This window comes from Condylostylus longicornis, unplaced genomic scaffold, assembly GCF_029603195.1.
Source record: "Condylostylus longicornis isolate FDR11 unplaced genomic scaffold, ASM2960319v2 ptg000107l, whole genome shotgun sequence".
NCBI lineage: Eukaryota > Metazoa > Arthropoda > Insecta > Diptera > Dolichopodidae > Condylostylus > Condylostylus longicornis.
In genome coordinates this window covers 2,285,323-2,304,218 of record NW_026578075.1, presented here as the reverse complement: position 1 = coordinate 2,304,218, position 18,896 = coordinate 2,285,323, and the positions used below count along the sequence as shown (strand labels likewise).

General features: G+C 26.0%; 3 protein-coding genes across 7 annotated transcripts; 2 read left to right on the top strand and 1 right to left on the bottom strand.

The window, feature by feature from the left end:
• Positions 1–1,538: 1,538 nt before the first annotated feature.
• Positions 1,539–4,163, top strand: LOC129614410 (myosin heavy chain, clone 203-like). The gene is made up of 4 exons (XM_055528998.1): positions 1,539–1,791; positions 2,253–2,402; positions 2,459–2,668; positions 3,267–4,163. Exons 1-4 carry the CDS (start codon positions 1,539–1,541, stop codon positions 4,115–4,117), a joined length of 1,464 nt encoding a protein of 487 aa, XP_055384973.1. The 3' UTR covers positions 4,118–4,163.
• A 91-nt stretch (positions 4,164–4,254) lies between these two features.
• LOC129614386 (uncharacterized) lies at positions 4,255–5,541 on the bottom strand. Its single transcript, XM_055528960.1, has 2 exons — positions 5,401–5,541; positions 4,255–5,285 (listed from the first exon to the last, which is right to left on the bottom strand). Exons 1-2 carry the CDS (start codon positions 5,455–5,457, stop codon positions 4,332–4,334), a joined length of 1,011 nt encoding a protein of 336 aa, XP_055384935.1. The 5' UTR covers positions 5,458–5,541; the 3' UTR covers positions 4,255–4,331.
• A 1,367-nt stretch (positions 5,542–6,908) lies between these two features.
• On the top strand, positions 6,909–18,857 carry LOC129614237 (inositol hexakisphosphate and diphosphoinositol-pentakisphosphate kinase). 5 transcript variants are annotated; one of them, XM_055528716.1, is made up of 20 exons: positions 6,909–7,122; positions 7,697–7,900; positions 7,954–8,094; positions 8,168–8,258; positions 8,311–8,465; positions 8,515–8,602; positions 8,682–8,726; positions 8,781–8,940; positions 9,189–9,395; positions 9,465–9,539; positions 9,601–9,792; positions 10,014–10,099; positions 10,158–10,323; positions 10,449–10,646; positions 10,704–11,092; positions 11,236–11,777; positions 11,830–11,910; positions 12,422–12,680; positions 16,350–17,372; positions 18,571–18,857. In XM_055528716.1, the coding sequence occupies exons 1-20, from the start codon at positions 7,042–7,044 to the stop codon at positions 18,780–18,782; spliced, it is 4,395 nt and encodes a 1,464-aa protein (XP_055384691.1). In that variant the 5' UTR covers positions 6,909–7,041; the 3' UTR covers positions 18,783–18,857. The 5 variants fall into 5 exon arrangements, with proteins under 5 accessions (XP_055384691.1, XP_055384694.1, XP_055384693.1 ...); XM_055528719.1 differs by having other exon boundaries at positions 10,143–10,323; positions 17,154–17,372; XM_055528718.1 differs by having other exon boundaries at positions 10,143–10,323; positions 16,536–17,372.
• Positions 18,858–18,896: the final 39 nt, after the last annotated feature.

The window sequence follows — 18,896 nt, the reverse complement described above, 5'->3', positions numbered from 1 at the left end:
TATATACATCCAAACATTTCATATAAACAATAATAAATTAAAACATTCATCATAAGATTTTCGCGTAACGTCCGCACACTTATCGATATACATACTTCAAAGTATTTAATATAATATACAAAAAATGTACATAATATATGTATATATATATACATTTTTTTATGTTTTATGCATCTGATTTAATGTTTTTCTTTTTTGTTTGTTAGTGGATCAAAATTTATATTATTATGATGGCCAACAGTATACTGACATTTCATTAAGTTTTGCTTTAATGTAAAAAAGTAAAAACAAACACACTATAAACTTTCATTATAGAAATTTAAATACATCATGCATGTATACATTTATATATAAGTATATATCTTTTATAGCATATTATGCTGGTTTTTTGCACAATTATACATATGCACACATTATTTATAAGCACGAATACTAAAATTAATAATAAATTTAAAAAATTTATTAAAAAAGGACTAAAAGAGTATATAATTAGTATATAATTATATGCATATGTGTCTGTCGTGCATGACACTTCATTGACATTACAATAAAATTTAAAATTTGAGATTTGGAGTAAATCCTTTCACATCATAGGCTTATGTGAGGAGATTTACAATTAAGTAGCGGTCCCATTGGAGGAACCTAAAACAAAAGACTTCAATTCAATAAAACAAGAAAACTTTAAAAAAATTTTTTTTCTATTAGTTTTTAAATGAGTGCATATTTTATTTATTTCAACAAGACACATAAATGTCAGCAAATACACAAACATATTTTTATGTGAAAGTATAAATTTGTTTTTTTATCATAACTATATTTTTTATCAGTCATGATTTTATTAAATGCAATTTTCTTTTTGTTTATATTTTTTCCCACCAAAAATAGAAAATTTTCAAAGTTTTGTCTAATTTGTTTCTCTTTTTTTTGTCAATTTTGACATTTACTTAACAGTTATTCATAAGGACTAGTAAAAAAAATTGTACATTCATAAAATAAAATCTATTATAAAAACTATATAGAATGTTATCAGGTTTGGGCTGGACTAGTTCCATATGAAATTTCTATTTTTCAAGAAAAGAAATTTTCCCAGTTAATATTTTAACAAATAATGGTTATTTTTGTTTATTCATTCTAATGAATAGAAAGAATAGAATTCTCAATGACTGCTTGATGGAATATTCTGACTGAACAGAATATGCGCTTACATTGCAAGCTATGCTCTAGAAACTAAATCAACATTACTATTAAAATTTGAATAGAGCCAAATTGTAACGAAATACTTTTATTATTTTGTTTTTTATTCCGCCTTTTTGTAATAATGGACAATTATATAACAATAAGAAGCGTATAAAAAAATTTGTATTCGTTGCTATTTAGAAGCAAATATTTATCGCATAGGAACCAATATACATATATTATTTAGTTATATCAAAGATTATGTACATACATAGGAACGTAAAAAACTTTTAGAATATAAAAGGAAACAAAATTTGTCAAAAATAAAAATTAATTTTTAATTTAAATTTTAAAATTTAACAATGTTGTACAAAAAATTTAGTGAAACTACTAACCAAGTGCAGAAACCTCTTCTTCTTAGTAAGCAAAAATACAAATCTATTTTAGATCTCTTAATTGATGAAAAAGCTATTCAATCAGCAGAGCAAAAAAGTTTTTGTGAATATTTAAAAAATGGATCAAAATCTATGATAAAAAACTGGGAGAACATATTTTCTTCAAAAGACAAAAAAGAAAATTGTACACCCAAATTACATACATTGAAGTCAATGGAAGGTAACTAAAAAAATTATTATTACATATATTTTAGTTAACTTAAGTTATTTACTATCAAAGTACATATTGTTCTGTCTGCCAGATTAGTTGATAGTAAATTTGTCTTCGCTGATAGTGAAAGAAAAGTTAAACTGACCATTTGTACAGTTCTACATCCACATTAATATTTCTTGTTATACTTTTTGAAAATATAAAATTGAGTTTACAAAATTTGATCAACTCATTTGAATCTTACGTACTATAAATTCTACTACTGTCATATAATTTAATGTTCTTAAAAATACTTTCATGATTTGAGTTGAACAATGAACTTTTTTTAAATTTATACTTACTTTTATGGTGCTACTTCTTTTTATTATGTAAGAGAAATTTCAAATAAATACATTAAAAAATTAAAATATATTGTTCGATTGACATCATACCGTAAAAAATGCTATTGTTTTGCTAAATTCATATTTCAGATAACAATTTGATTGAAAATATAAGAAAAAAAAGAAAAGAAAAAATTGAGAAGGCAGAACGAATGATTCAAAATCTTCTTGCCGGCCCTCGAGAATTAGATAGTGCTGCAATGTTCTGCGAAATATTAAAAGGACGGCAAATTCAGTTAGGTATTAATGTATATAAATGTAGGTATTGTGTGTAAATAAGTAAATTGATTTCATAGACTTTAATAAACGAATGAAAGAACGAGAAAAAGAGGAGAAAGTTAAAGAAAATATTTTATTCCGAGCTCAAGCTGAACCTTATTTGGAAGAAGAACGCAGGAGAGTTCATTTAGATCTAAGACGTAAAGAAAAATTCAAAAAGGATGTTATTGAAGATATTAAGGAAAAAACTGGACAACATGAAGATTTTATAAAGAAAAAAATTGAAGGTTTGTTCACAAAACTTTTGTTTGCCTATTTGTGCCGATGTAAATTAATTGCATTCCTACACAAATTAACATTTAATTAATTGGCAGGGCTTTAACTAAGTAGATTCAAACTAGGTATTTAATATTTTTACGATATTGAAAACATTTTATATTTTAAAATAATTCAAAAGGGCACTATATGATATTTATTTTTAAAAATCTTACGAGTATTTTACTAGTAAGTGCTACATAAATAAATAAAATCTACAATGCTAGGGTTCAAAACAAGGCAACATCCTTATGACGAACAATGGCGTCTGTCTAAACGTATTAAATTTTATATATAAAAATTTTACATTAGTAATGTTATGGTGGAATTTTTAATTTCTTAAATAATGAATATGAAATACATAATCAAAAATTTAAATTCTTGATATACGTGGTATGAACATATCATACATTTGGTATGTAGATATCATACTCAACATATCAAACCAAAGCAAGATAGTGGGTGCAGATATTTGTTAAGTATTTAAATAAATCTACATTATGTATACATAGTATAAAACAAGACTTATGAAATTCTGATGATATGTATTTATTTTATATTTTTGGACAGGAGAAAAAAAAATATTGGAGCTAATGAAACAAGAGGTTCAAAAGCATGAAAATGTAGTAAAAACAGCCGAATGTTTTAAAAAAAATCGATTCAAAAAAGAAGCTATAGATGATTTAAAAAATAAACAACAGAAAGCTTATAAAATGGCAATTGAAGATAAAATTGAAGATAAACTGAACACTGCGTTTTTAGAGAAACAACACGATATAGAACTAGCCACAAAATCCAAAGAAAATCAAAGAAAGTACCTTAGAATGCGTTTTATAGACGATAATGCAAAAAAGATAATTGAAAGTATAGTAGATCCTGCACCAGCTGAGGAAATAAGACGTTTAAAAAAAATTCAGGAAGAGACTGAAAATTATATTCAAAAACAAAAAGCACAAGCCCAAAAAAAAAAGGAGTTGCAAGATCAAAGAGTTAAAGATTACCAAAACTATTTGCGGTATAAAAATAATATTGATGCGAAGCAAAAAGAAATTTACAATAAAGAAGTGATTAATCGTTTAACAAACGAAAAAATTTATCAAGATTATCTTATACAAAATAGGATCAATAAAATTAAAAAACACACAGGAACTGAAAAAATCTTAAAAGATCTAATGAAAGAAGGAAAAGCAGCACAAAACTTCGAAAAATTAATGGATATTAAGCTAAATACTATTAATTATGATTTACAAGACAAATTCTTTTTCCAATATGCCAATCAATTGATAAAGGATGCCAAAGAAAAAGGCCGACCAATTTTTCCTTTGCAAAAAGCAATTGCTGCTTATGAAAAGGCTAATGAGTTAAATAAGAAAATTGTTGTGCCACCGCATCTTCGCACAAATATTGTTTTAAATCAATAACGAAATATTGCTTTATGAAAAAATGTATACCTATACACCATTTCAAAATTATCAAATACATATTATGTATTATTTGAATGCAACTTGTTTAAAAAAAGCAGAACACGAATGTTTTTACTGTTGTTTTATTAGAAAAGTTGATTTTCAAAGGCACATTTATTTTTTAATTCTGATTCATAGATTTCATATCATCCTTTTCTACATATTGAATTCATTATAAGCTTACATCTTTGATATTGACAAAATTTTTAAATAATTGCAAAAGCATTTTTTCCTGATTTTCAAATATTTCTTCTACTTTTTCTTGTTCATTTCTTTGTTTTTCAAATAGTTTTTTCAACTTAGCTTTCCGCTCCTCTTCAAAACTATCTAACAATTTTCTGATATATCGGGCTTTCAGATCGTTTGTCTCGTCGTATGGGGAATTGGCCTTTTTGTCAATAATTGCTTTTGGTTTCAATGATAAATTCTTATGATGTTTCTTGAGATTCTTAGATTTTACTATTAGTTTTGAATCATAAGGACTCTTCTTACGTCGATTATCCATTAAATAAATTCGTTCATTTGACTTTTTTATCTTACTTTGAATTTTTGGTTGCTGCGTTAAATCATCATTTTTTTTTAATGAATTGTCCTGTTTCAGCAGCTGATTTACAAGTGCAAGGCTAGGTACTTCCAATGTAAATGAATCCGATCTAATTAAAGGTGGTATCTTGTCACAAAATTGTGCGGTTGATTTAGTATTCGAGTTTTCTTCGAATTTTTCATTTTCTATATTTACTGAACATAATTTTTGTGCAACGTGCTTTGGTGAATTAACGATAATGGACGGAATGTCATTCCAGCAATATTTTTCTTCATTTTCCACATGTGGCAAAAGAGTAACTGCGTCAGTTTTTAAAACCTTAGGAGCTTTATTTTCTGAAATATTAAATTTTTCATTTGGTATCATAACAGTATTGCTTATAACATCATAAATAAGAGTTTCTGATTTTCCTAAACTTGACTGAACACTGCCACCTAGTGTTTCAGTCTCTTCATCAGACAACTCTTGCTCATCACAACCACTTGCAGAAAAATTTGACAAGGAATCCATTTTTCGCCTTTTTTCTAAGTTACTAGCCTCTAATTTGTATTTTCTACACTCTTCATATTTTTCGGCGGTCATCTAAAAATACTTTGTTTTAAACATTTTTGTTTTATGCAAAATTTAAATAAGGGTAGGTATTTGGTACCTACATACATATATATTTTATACAATATAAAAAAAATACAATAATTACCAAAGGCGGTAATATAGGAATTCCATTAATTTTAAATAAAGATTTATATTGATTCATTTTAATTTAAAAAAAAATGTATATAGATAACGTTGAATTTTTACATTTATTAATTTCAAAGAGAAGGAATATAAAATTGCTTGTTTTGTTTATTCTACCTTAGTTACTAAATCCTAGCATAGTGACAAAACCAGTAATGTGAACAAAGAATTCAAAGTATCAAAAATCAAAATTATAATAATCGATTTTATTATTTTAACTTTATTAGTTTTACTTATGTTCTTTCATCAAGTGAAGTACATTAAAACTAGTTAAAGGCATTAAAAACTATAAAAACTATAAAGTTAATTTTATTATTTTATTTAGCATGGAGAACGAAGCATATGTCAACCACTAACGCAAACTTTGTCGTGTAAACACAGGTATTAAGGACATTTAAGACGACAGTTATATTTTGTCGTTTTCTGATTGAATTCATGTGTAATTTAGTATGTTAATAGTAATACGAAATGTTGCCTACAAAATGAAGTTATCGGTTGACGATAAGAGAATTGACGTTTGAATTGACATTATTCAATATTAGGAAATTCTTATGATCGTGTAACTTTCAAAATTTTTGCAACTAATATAGCTAGGTCGATCCAAATTTTCATGTGTTTATGTTGTATATTATTACCGCAAATGTAAAATTCCTTAAAAATGCAAAGTAGCACCTGCGGATAAATAAGATATGGTCGTTGTAATGTTAGATTACGTAAACTTTTTTTAATATTGCAGAACGTAATCAAATCGACCCTCGGATATAAAATAATAGCAATAAACTTTGTGTTTTTTTTAAGTTATTAAGTCATTTATATGAAGGTTTATTATGTTTTTGCAGATTTTATTAAATATAATGGTTTGTTAATTATTACCAATGATTTTACAACTCACATTCAATCTATTCATAAATTAATTAATTTTATTTGAAAAATTCATACGCAATATGAGAAACAATTGAAATTATTGACAGCTTTTTGCTAAAACTAGTATATACTAGGAACCACAAAAATTCCATAAGAATTTTTTCCAATTTTTCTAGTCATAGAGTATAAGACAGGTTCTGACAGGTTCATCAGAAAAAGCTTTTGTAAACATTTTAAAAATTATTGTTACTTAAAAAAAATTTTTGTCTCACTTTGAGTCAGCCGCTCAGAAAATTTATTTTGAGCCTCAAGAAAGCATTTTCTATTTTACACGAAATGTATATTTGTAAAATTAAATTTTAGAGACATTTAATAATTTGAAAGGTTTCATATCGTTTATTTGAAACCCTAAATTTAATTTTCTTAAACGTCTGCATAAAACAAACATATTTTTAAATACAGCTCCTTTACCTCACGGTGGCAATAACTTTAATATATGTAGTTAACTTTGATAGTATCGTGTGCCGTAACGATATATTCGATTCTCTCAAAACATCAATCAAAAACTGTCATTTATCATTCATTTATTTATCATTTACTAAACTACGTATGATTTGTAAATTGAAGTTACGCAATGTAAATATGTTGACAATATAGCAAAATTTATAATGAAAATCTATTAAAAAGCCAAATAAATATAAATATAAATTATTGAACTACTTAGTGGTAGAATGTGAGAATGTCTTATTCTGAATTAGAAATAGGATATCAACAAATGGCAAGACCAAGCGTCGGATTTTGCCTAGGACATGATGGAAATGTAAGGCAAAAACTGTTCATTTAAATTTACATAGATTTTAACATAATGAATATTTTACATATAAAGTAAAAGAAAAACTATATTAATTGAAAATTTTGCAATTGCGAATAAAAACAAGCGAAACTCAAACAATATTAATTACATATCACATACGTACCTACATAAATATTAAATGTTCGTCTTGTTGACCAAATTTTGTTATAAATTCAGTACCGACTTGCTTAATTAATTTGATTAAAAATCACAGCTAACATGATAATATAATTATACTCTAAGTTTATATGCATGTATATAAGTAGTAAGGCAAGCTAGTATTACCTGTAATCTAAACAAACAGTGCAAAATTTTAATTAAAAAGTGATAAATATTTACAAAACAATATGTAAATATTTTCTCTTCCAAATTAATATTGTTTTCTTTTCTAAACTCTATTCGCTTTTTCATAAAAAAAAGCTGAAATCAAATCGTAGTTCATAACATTAAAACGCTGTTTTAAGTAGGCATCAGACCGGTTTTGCGAATTATTAAAATTCAAGTCCTTTTGGAAATTTTTAATTTCTTTTTCTTTTTATAGAGTGATATTGACATTTGTTGTGAAAACACTGATGGAATGGACTCCGATTGCAGTGTTTCATCTAATTCTGGAAAACAAGTTATAGTTGGAGTATGTGCCATGGCTAAAAAAACGCAATCTAAACCAATGAAAGAAATTTTGACTAGGCTCCAAGAATTCGAATACATAAAAATATTGGTTTTTCAAGAAGAAGTTATATTGATGGTAACACTTCGTTAACTGTAAAATCCTAAACGTAATCTGTTTTTTTTTTTTAGGAACCGGTTGACAATTGGCCAATATGTGATTGTTTAATATCTTTTCATTCAAAAGGATTTCCTTTGGACAAAGCTATACAGTATGCACAATTACGAAAACCGTATGTTATTAATAATTTACTTATGCAGTACGATATAATGGTAGGTACTTGAAAATGCTGTTATTTAATACGAATGCATAACTCAGACGTTTTATACTAAAATTTATTTTTAGGATCGAAGAAAAGTTTATTCGATACTAGAAAATGAAGGAATTGAGATTCCTCGGTATGCAGTCTTAGACAGAGATTCTCCAGATCCTAAACGTAAATTTTATATTTCAAATAATTTTAAATATTAATTTCTGTGTTATTTTAGAACACGAATTAATTGAATCTGAGGATCACGTTGAAGTCAATGGTATTATTTTCAACAAACCATTTGTAGAAAAACCTGTATCGGCGGAAGACCATAATATTTATATATATTACCCTACGTCAGCAGGGGGTGGAAGTCAACGCTTATTTCGCAAAGTACTATCTTCCAATTTTCTATGTTCTTTTATTATTTTCTTTATTTTAGATTGGATCTAGATCAAGTGTGTATTCTCCTGAATCGAGAGTACGGAAAACAGGTTCTTTCATATATGAAGATTTTATGCCTACAGACGGTAATTTTAGAAAAAAAAATTCCAATGAGCTTTTTCTCAAAATTATTTCAAAATTTTTATCCATCCTTATTACATATAGGTACTGATGTGAAAGTTTACACTGTTGGCCCAGATTATGCTCATGGTAAGTATTTAATTTTTCGAACAAAAAAAATTTTTTTTAATCTGTTATTAACAGCCGAGGCGCGGAAAAGTCCTGCTCTAGATGGCAAGGTAGAAAGGGACAGTGAAGGAAAAGAAATTCGATATCCGGTAATTTTAAACAACACCGAAAAGTTAATATCTCGCAAAGTGTGTTTAGCTTTTAAACAAAGTGTGTGTGGATTTGACTTATTAAGGTATTTAAATATTATTTTTATATTTTAAATAAATAGTAGATATATACACATAAACATTTTGCGAATGCCCATATTATGATACATAAGGTTATTTTTTGATATAATGCATAAATTATGTATTGTAAGTATATAATGCATAAGTTATTTATTATATGGTTAAGTTGACCAGTCTTATATTTATTATAAACATTTGCATATTTATATTTGTTATACAATCATGTATTTAGAACTAGTATTATTATTATTAGGGCGAACGGAAAATCATTTGTTTGCGATGTAAATGGATTTAGTTTTGTAAAGAATTCGAACAAATATTATGATGACTGTGCAAAAATTCTTGGAAACATGATTCTCAGAGAATTAACACCCACACTACATATACCTTGGTCAGTACCTTTCCAACTGGATGACCCTCCAATTGTTCCAACCACCTTTGGAAAAATGATGGAATTAAGGTATTAACTGTTATACGTAGATAAACTTGAAATTTAAAGTTTTTATGTTAATTTTTCATTTACCTATAGATGCGTAGTAGCTGTTATACGTCACGGCGATCGAACCCCAAAACAAAAAATGAAAGTTGAAGTTAGGCATCCTAAGTAATATTTATGTGTTACTCCATTCAAATTTCAAAATTTATTATTATTTTGTTAAAACTAGATTTTTTGAAATATTTGAAAAATACGACGGTTACAAATATGGACACGTGAAATTAAAAAGACCAAAGCAGTTGCAAGAAATTTTAGACATAGCAAGATCCTTATTAGCTGAAATTCAAGCGGGTAAATCAGTCGATTCAGAAATTGAAGAAAAACAGGGCAAGCTTGAACAACTAAAAAGCGTTTTAGAAATGTAAATATAAAAAAAATTTAAAATTTGTTAAGTTATTAGTTTTACTTTTTATTCTTGTGTAAATAAATGTTGAATTAAAACCAAAAGAAAATAATCACGTTGAAATTTCAAGGGAATGATTTATTAATGAAATTCGACATTGATTAATATATCAAATCTAGAAAACTTAATAAATTTTTTTTAACTGTTATTAACATTACTAATCATTTAATTAATTTTAGGTACGGTCATTTTTCTGGGATCAACAGAAAAGTTCAAATGAAGTATCAACCTAAAGGAAGACCAAGAGGGTCGAGCTCTGATGACGGTAACTTTAAATGATGATGGTGCTTTTTATTTCCTTTAATTAGATTTTAATAAAATAGATGCTCCGAAAGAACCCTCGCTGGTTTTAATTCTTAAATGGGGGGGAGAATTAACTCCTGCTGGTAGAATTCAAGCAGAAGAACTCGGACGTATATTTAGATGCATGTATCCAGGCGGTCAAGGTAGAAATGATTATTCAGGAGCTCAAGGACTTGGTCTTTTACGGTATTTTTTCGATAAATAAAAATTTATTTCAATTAGATATTATAGTAATTTATATTATCATTTATTATAATAAATTTCTCATATTATTTTGAAAATTTTTATTACATGTATTATTAATTTTGCAGCTTACATTCAACTTTCCGTCACGATTTGAAAATTTACGCTTCAGACGAAGGTCGAGTTCAAATGACTGCTGCTGCATTCGCTAAAGGGTTATTAGCTTTAGAGGGGGAGCTAACCCCTATATTAGTACAAATGGTCAAAAGCGCAAATACAAATGGACTTCTAGACAATGACTGTGATTCTAGTAAATATCAAGACATGTAATTAAATGTTTTAATTATTTATTGCATGTGGAGTTTAGTAACTTCTATTTTAAGGGCTAAAAATCGTCTACATGAGCTTATGCAAGTAGATCGTGATTTTACCCAAGAAGACATAAATGCAATAAATCCAGGAAGCAGTATTAGTATAAATCAAGCAATAAACTTTGTAAAAAATCCTGTCAAATGTTGTGTTCATGTTATCACGCTGATAAAAGCGCTGTTGGATGTTATAACGGTAAAGAAAGAGGATCCAAAAACTAAAGACGCAATATTATATCATGGAGAGACATGGGATTTGATGGCGCGTCGTTGGGAAAAAATTGAAAAAGATTTTTCAACCAAAAGCAAAACTTTTGACATATCGAAAATTCCAGACATTTATGATTGTATTAAATATGATCTTCAACATAATCAACACACTTTACAATATGAACAAGCGGAAGGTAATTTAAAAAATTAGCAATTTTTTCTCCCCTGAATGTTTTTAATTAGATGAAATTTAAGTGAATAATAGTTTTGATCATTTATAAATTAATAATTGTATAATATATTGATATAAAATTTATTCTTTTCTTTATTATTTAAGAACTGTATATGTACGCAAAGTATCTGGCTGACATTGTTATACCCCAAGAATACGGACTTACCATTCATGAAAAATTAACTATTGGTCAAGGCATATGCACTCCATTATTAAAGAAGATAAAATCTGATTTGCAACGAAATATTGAAGAATCTGGTGATGAAAGTGTAAATCGCTTAAATCCACGATACAGTCACGGAGTGTCAAGTCCTGGAAGACATGTGAGAACTCGACTTTATTTCACAAGTGAGAGCCATGTACATTCTCTGTTAACTGTTTTACGTCACGGAGGCCTGTTAAATGTTGAAATTGACGAACAATGGCGAAGAGCAATGGACTATATTTCAATGGTATCCGAATTGAATTATATGTCCCAAATTGTAATAATGTTATATGAAGATCCGACGAAAGATCCATCTTCGGAGGAAAGATTCCATGTAGAATTACATTTTAGTCCGGGTGTTAATTGTTGCGTTCAAAAGAATTTACCACCCGGGCCCGGTTTCCGTCCTCACAGTCGAAATGATGCCCAACCGAAGGGAATGGTAAACAACTACATTTAAAAAATGATTCTTATAAATAAAACCCTTTATTTAGGTTTCGGAAGGTAAGAATCCAACCAGAATCGACGAAGAAAGTGATATTTCTTTAGATGAAAATTCAATACAAAATTCTGAGGTATGTACATATGAATATTTTGTTTATAATTTTGCATATTGTCTAAATTTTTTGACCCTTTTGATACAAAGAGTCAAAAAAGCTGGCGCAACGAAATATTCAAAAAACATAATTTTTCATTGATAAATAACTTTTTAAATTGGGTTAGAGTACGACTTCAAAATCCAACAGCGCCAATTATGAATTTACATTTCACACTAAATCGAAATATTTTAATCTTATTTAACTATTTAATTTTACATTTTGAAATCGTTTTAAAATGTCAATTATCAAAATTTCAAATATTTTTAATTACTGAAAACGAGTTAGTGTTTGTACTAATTATATATTATTCTAATCTTAACTGAATCTGCTTCACCCAAGAACACTGAATTTTAATCTATAAAACTTGTAAATTTAAAATTTTTATTAGTAAAATATTGATATTCCTTATTCTCGCCCACATAGAATATATTTTTTTCAATTATTTAATTTTTTAAGTTTGCTTCAGATATATCTTTTAAACTTTTAGGAGCCTTTGTTTTTGGAAGAAAAAAATCGGGAAAGGGAAATTTCACCAGCTATTTTAGAATACATGTCAACTTCCAAACCTATTCCTATTGGAACACATCATACAGTGTGCGGCCATGAAGCCAGGGACTTAGCAAAAAGATTAAGTGAGGAATTAGCTCAATCTAAACAATCAGGGTCACTGGAATCCAATAGAAATTTAAGCCCAGAAAGTGAGCCAAGGTCTCGTTCATTCGACAACAGACACCAAAAAATTAAAGGTATAATTCTAACTATTTTGAAATTTCTCATGCAAACTTAGTATTTCGACTTGAATAACTTTTTCGACTTGAATAACGAAAGAATAATTGAACAAAATGTTTGTTTTTTAATTTGCAATTTAAAAAAGGTTTTAATTTTTTTATAAACAATGTTTTCCGTTTTATTTTTTTTTACTAATATAAAGTTTTCTTTTCTATGATACTAATTAATTAAAAGTTTAGTTTACTGCATCTGGAACAATGTCTACGCAAATACGCTAATTTTTCGGGATTTTAATCCATAAATGAAATGTGTGTACTTTTTGATCCATGTCTCAATTTCGAAAAATAAATTTAGAATTAAAATGAAAATAATAATTTATGGAAATTAGCACGTATTCAAAAAAAGTTTACGTTGAAATAATTTATAGTTTTTGTTAACAGCTATACGGAACATAATTTCGTGCACACAATATGCACTATCAAATACAATTGATACAATGAAAATCATAGATAAAACAAAACATTTAAAAACTTTTTGTTTCTTTTCTGAAAGCAAGAACTTTCGATATTTTTCTGTTACGTGTGTGTATCAATTTTAGAGAAACGAATGTACGATAATATGATTAGGCAAATGAGAAAAATTATCAAGTTTATTAAAAAGCGAATCGGACTCTACATTAAAAGCTGTTTTAATTTCTCTTATGTTTTTTCTCTGGAAATAGAAAAATCACATTGGAAATACACGGAAAAAATACAATCATTAGAGTATATCGTAATACTCGTATAGAGCCTGAGTTAGTTTAAAAATTTTTATTCCTGAAAATCAATTATTGTTCTAGGAAAACAAATAAACTTATTTTTTATTAGGCATTCTTATTCAGTTCTTAAACAGAATATGTATAAATAATTTTATCGAACTATATTATGGATATATGTAGTACTGCATTAAATTATAAATATTAAAATTATTTTTTTTATCTTCTCTGAAGACTTTTATAATTTCATTAGTTTATCTATTTGTAATATTTATATTATAAATTTTATTAATAGTCGTTTCACTGATAGTTAAATACGTTCTTTTGAGTTTTTACACTCTGAAATAAAATTTCTTTTCAATAACTTCTTTAAAAGCTCTTGTAATGAAGCTTGAAAATTAATCCTTTCATTTTATTACTTTCTTAACAAATAATATAAAAATTGGTACTCGGATATATTAATGTATATCTATAACAATGTAATTTAGAATATTTGAATCGGCATTTCTTAAACTAGTACACTTTATACATATTATTTTCCTACATATTTTAATTCCTGTAATAATACAAGAATCAGAACCGAAACTATTGAATAATCTTATCTTGCGGAAAAATCGTTTCATCAGTACATAAATATAAATCGAATAAAAATTTTGTACAAATTAGTAAATTTTTTTTTGTTAAATGTTTTAGTTTTCTTTTGCGATTCTTTAAAACTATTTTAAACTCTAATTAGCATTTTTCATTCGCCTTTTAAAAACTATCCAATTATTTAAAATACACAATTATTTTCAAAAAAAAAACTTATATTTTTGATTTTCCTCTTACACTTATACTTATCAAGTATTTTTTTTTGTTTTGCTTATAATATGTAAACATTGTTTTCCAACAAGAACACATAAATTCAGAAAAAAGCATAGGGAAATTTCAAATTGAATCGAAAATACTCATAATTTGCTAAAATTTTCATAAAATAATGCATACTAAAAATGAATTGCCCTATTTGTGCTCAGTTCTCAAAAAATTTTAACGCAAAGGCAAAAAATTTACGTCCCTATTATGGTTAACAATATGTACTTAATAACAATATTAAAAATTATAATCAGCGTTAGAATCAAGTCTAACAATTTTTCTGTTTAATTTTAGACAAATAAAATTATTATGTATAGCTAGAGAAAAATAAAATAAAAAAAAATTGGTTTACTAAAAAAATTTTAGCTACTCAAACTTTAATTGTAGGTTAACTCTACTTTCGTATTAATTAACAATTCTATAATTATTAAATCAATAAGCGATATCCACAGTTTTAGTTAAATTAACCTGATTCTTATACTATGCAATAGATAACACGAAATATACAAGAAAAATCGATAGTATTTATTGTTAATCATAATAGGAATTTAGTTTACAATATTTTGAAAATAATTTAATGCAAATGATGGATTTATGAGCCAAATAGGTTGATTTCGCACATTTAGTTTCATAAGGTATCCCTGACTTCAAAATTGCAGTAATTTTTCATTACAATATATAATTCAGCATTTGAATGGTAATTACTGAATTATGAAGCAAGATATAACTAATTATAACAATTTTTAAATCAGGGTATTGGAGACTTGGATCATACATAAATCCAGTTTTGAAAAACATAAGTATACACATATATACATGTGTATTTAGATATATATATATATAATATACATATATATATGTATATGTATATTATATACCATTATGTAATATATTTACAAATTTAAATGTAATATATTATTTCAATATAACATGCATCTGGACGGATAATGTCGTGTCTCTGAGCGTACATTAATCATTTCATTAAATAATCACAAAACTTATTTTAATTGAAAAAAATAAATTGCGAATATTTAATAAAATGAAAAAATTAAAGTGATATTTCTTAATTTTGGAAAGCTTTGTTACCATTAAAATTATGAATAAATGTCACTTTTAAAATAAATTAAATAATTTTCATATTACATATATATAAATATAAAAAAAAGCAAATTTTATAACGATTTGTTATGATAATGTAATTTTGCAAAATTTCTGCATGAATTTGCTCATTTAATCTTATGCACGGAAACTAATACACAATTTTGAAAATTTAATATTATTTTTTTATAAATCTATATGAAGAAACTTAAATAGATTTTTATCCGAAGACAAAACTTTTATATGAATAAATACCATGTGCTTGTTTGCACATAGATAAAATACCGATGAGTAGAAAAATTTCCATCGCAAGAATGATTTCGTTAAAATAATTATGCCTTATGAAATGAAATAAATTCTTAAAAAATTTTTGTTTTTTTAAATTTCAATACTAATAAAATATCTACTGTTCATTTAGAAATTTTTTTTATATAAATATTTCATGCAGTTCATTGGATCAATATTTTAATATTAAAATGTTTAAAGTAATCTTCTCAAAAATTACTGAGTTAACAAAAAAAATTTTTTTTGCTTGAAGCCATTAAGTTTGTTATTGATTTAACAAACAGGAGAAAATATTTTTTCTCTGGATAACATTATTTTACAAAATAATAATTAAAAATTTTTTTTGTTTTATAAGTGGCATTAAACTTTTAAATGTATCAGAAAATTTCAATTGTTTTTCAATATGTTGCATGATTTTTCTTTTGTACAAAAAAAAACTCAAGGATCCCTTAAATATAGCTTGGCTTTGTAAAAAAGTTATGAATTTTTCTTTACTTTATACTTTTATAAATATTTTTGCAAACTTATTGGTAATATTTATTTTCCTTTTATTTCTATATCACATCCACTTTTTACTTCCGAAAACTAATTTTATTTGTATGTAAATGCGCATGCTTTCCTCGATATATATATATATATATTTTTTTTAATTTTATGTTACACTTACAAAAAAAAAAAAAATTAACAAAATCAAAAGGAAGGGAAATACCATTACTGAAAATATCCCCTAAAAATAATTTAAATAAATCATTTATTACATTTTCATCCACCAATGAATTACCTTTGTCTGATATAAAGTTTGCACTTGATTCGCTAACACCAGAACCAATAAATTTAAAATATTGGAAACATTTTCATTCTGATGAAATATTAAATTTTTCAGTTCAAACTAATAATCAAATTTCTACTCTAGCAACGAATGAAATACCATTATCTTGTCTATATTCATCTTCCGATTCAAACTTTAATTTATGTGATGAAAATATAATTTTGCTAAACACTTCTGACAATAATAGCAATAATATTAATAATTTCGACAATTTGTACTTTTCTTTTGATAATATAAATTTTGGATCCATAGCAGCTAATACAACAAAAGATATTGATGCAGATTTAAATGTTAATCCTGAAAACGATCCTTTTATTCAGCTTTCAGAAGAAAAAAAGAAAAGTAATAAAGCAAAAATAATTCTTTCTAATTATAATCATAACAACAAAACATTACAAAAGTTCAAAATAATTGATCCTTCAAAAGTTGAGGATGATTCGAATAAAAATCTTACTTATATTAATACTCAATATGATGACTTTAATCTTGAATGCAATAATAATAAAACATTTACAAATAATAAACAAATTGAAAATAACATTGAAATTGAAAATAAAAAATTAGCTTTTAATAACAATCATTTTAACTCTTTCCCAACCACCATTTTGAATATTAATCACCCTAACATACTTTGTCCTAATCCTAAAAATGAATTAACAAACCACAATTCAGAAAACCCAACTTCAATATCCAATACGGCGTCCGCAAGCTCACGACGTCAGAGACACAGTATTGCCGGTCAGATGAGTTATATAAAAATGTTAGGCTTCAGTGGATTCAGTAAAAAAGTGGCAACTAGCACTAGCAGTTTATTTAGTACAGCGGTCATATCAGGAAGCTCATCTGCCCCGAATTTAAGGGAAATGGCACCAAATTCAGCATCAAATACAGGTAATTTTTGTTATTTAGCAAATCGCTTTTCGTTTTTGTGTAGTAAACATTTTTTTTAAAAAAGTTACTTTGATAGCATATTGCTATTTATTAGTAATTCAAAAAAATTAACCTTTCTTCCAAAAAACAAAGTAAAGAATTACAAAATGTAGGCAAATCTATCGTGTAATTTTTCTTCAATATTACACGTTTGTATGAAATACAAATTATTTAAATAAATACATAACATGTATTATATTTAAGCAGAAATAAAATATAATAAGTGAAAAATTGCTTTGCCGTTGCTTATTAAAAATAAAAATTGTTACATAATGCAAAAATATTATATAAATAGAAAAATTACAAATTAACTTGAGGTAAGTTCGAGATTATTTTTACATTTAATAATGTTAGAGATTTATGGCTGTTAAAAAAACTAAATAACATATTATGAATACACACTGTGCACTAATTTTTGTTACTTATATTATATGGTAAGTCTATGACTAAAAAAATCGTCAAACATTACATTAGAAAGTTAATATTAATAATTACTAAGAAGTTAATTATCAAACTGATTTCAAAACTGCTGCTATTCTAAGTACCTTTACAGCCATGGAAACATCACTCTAATCAATTCAAGATTGCCAATTTAAATTATCTAATATAATTAATTTTGCAATCTTTAATAATGATTACACTGCTGCAGTAAAAGTTGTACAGAATACATTAAATCAACAACATGTCAAAAAAGATAAAAATTATTTTTATAAAATATTTTTAAACTTAAATAAATTTGATTGTTGAATACATTATTTCTATTTAAAAAGTTATAACTTGTTTTTCAACATAATAAAAAAACATATTTTAAAAACAAATATAATTTTCTCATAGCAATTGGTTAAAATTTTTCAGAAACAATATCCACTTCCTAATATTATGTATTATTAAAATTTCAACTTTAATATCAGACATTTAGTTCGTTTAAGTTCTCATTTTTTAATTTGAACTGCCATAATTTTATTTGCAACCAGTTAAATAATATTTTTTCTTAATGTTTATAATATCAAATACTGTAAAAGCAGCAACATTTCAAATAATCAAACAGTTTGAAGCAATTTGTTTAAAAATTTTTGCTAAAAATTTAATCCTACTTGATCCTAAAAACAGTATTGCAAAAATTTCAAACTATAACTTTAGAAAAATTTTTAATTTTTAGTTCTAGAAGGTTTCGGTGGAGTATCTATTAGACCTTTGGAAACGCTGCACAATGCTCTATCATTGAAACAGTTGGATACATTTCTATTCAAGATGACATCAGCAAAGACACCCGTATCCTCACCACCAAAGAATTCTTCAGAAACATTGACAATGAAGTCTACAAGTATCGATGAAAAAAAATTTTGTCATACAGAACTTTTTGATAACTAGCAAATCAATTAATCTAGTCTTTGTTATGTAATAGTAAAAATTGAAAATTATTAAAGCGTTTCATTTTAATTTTTATTTATGTTGTGCCCTTTTTCAATCACTCTTAAATTATGA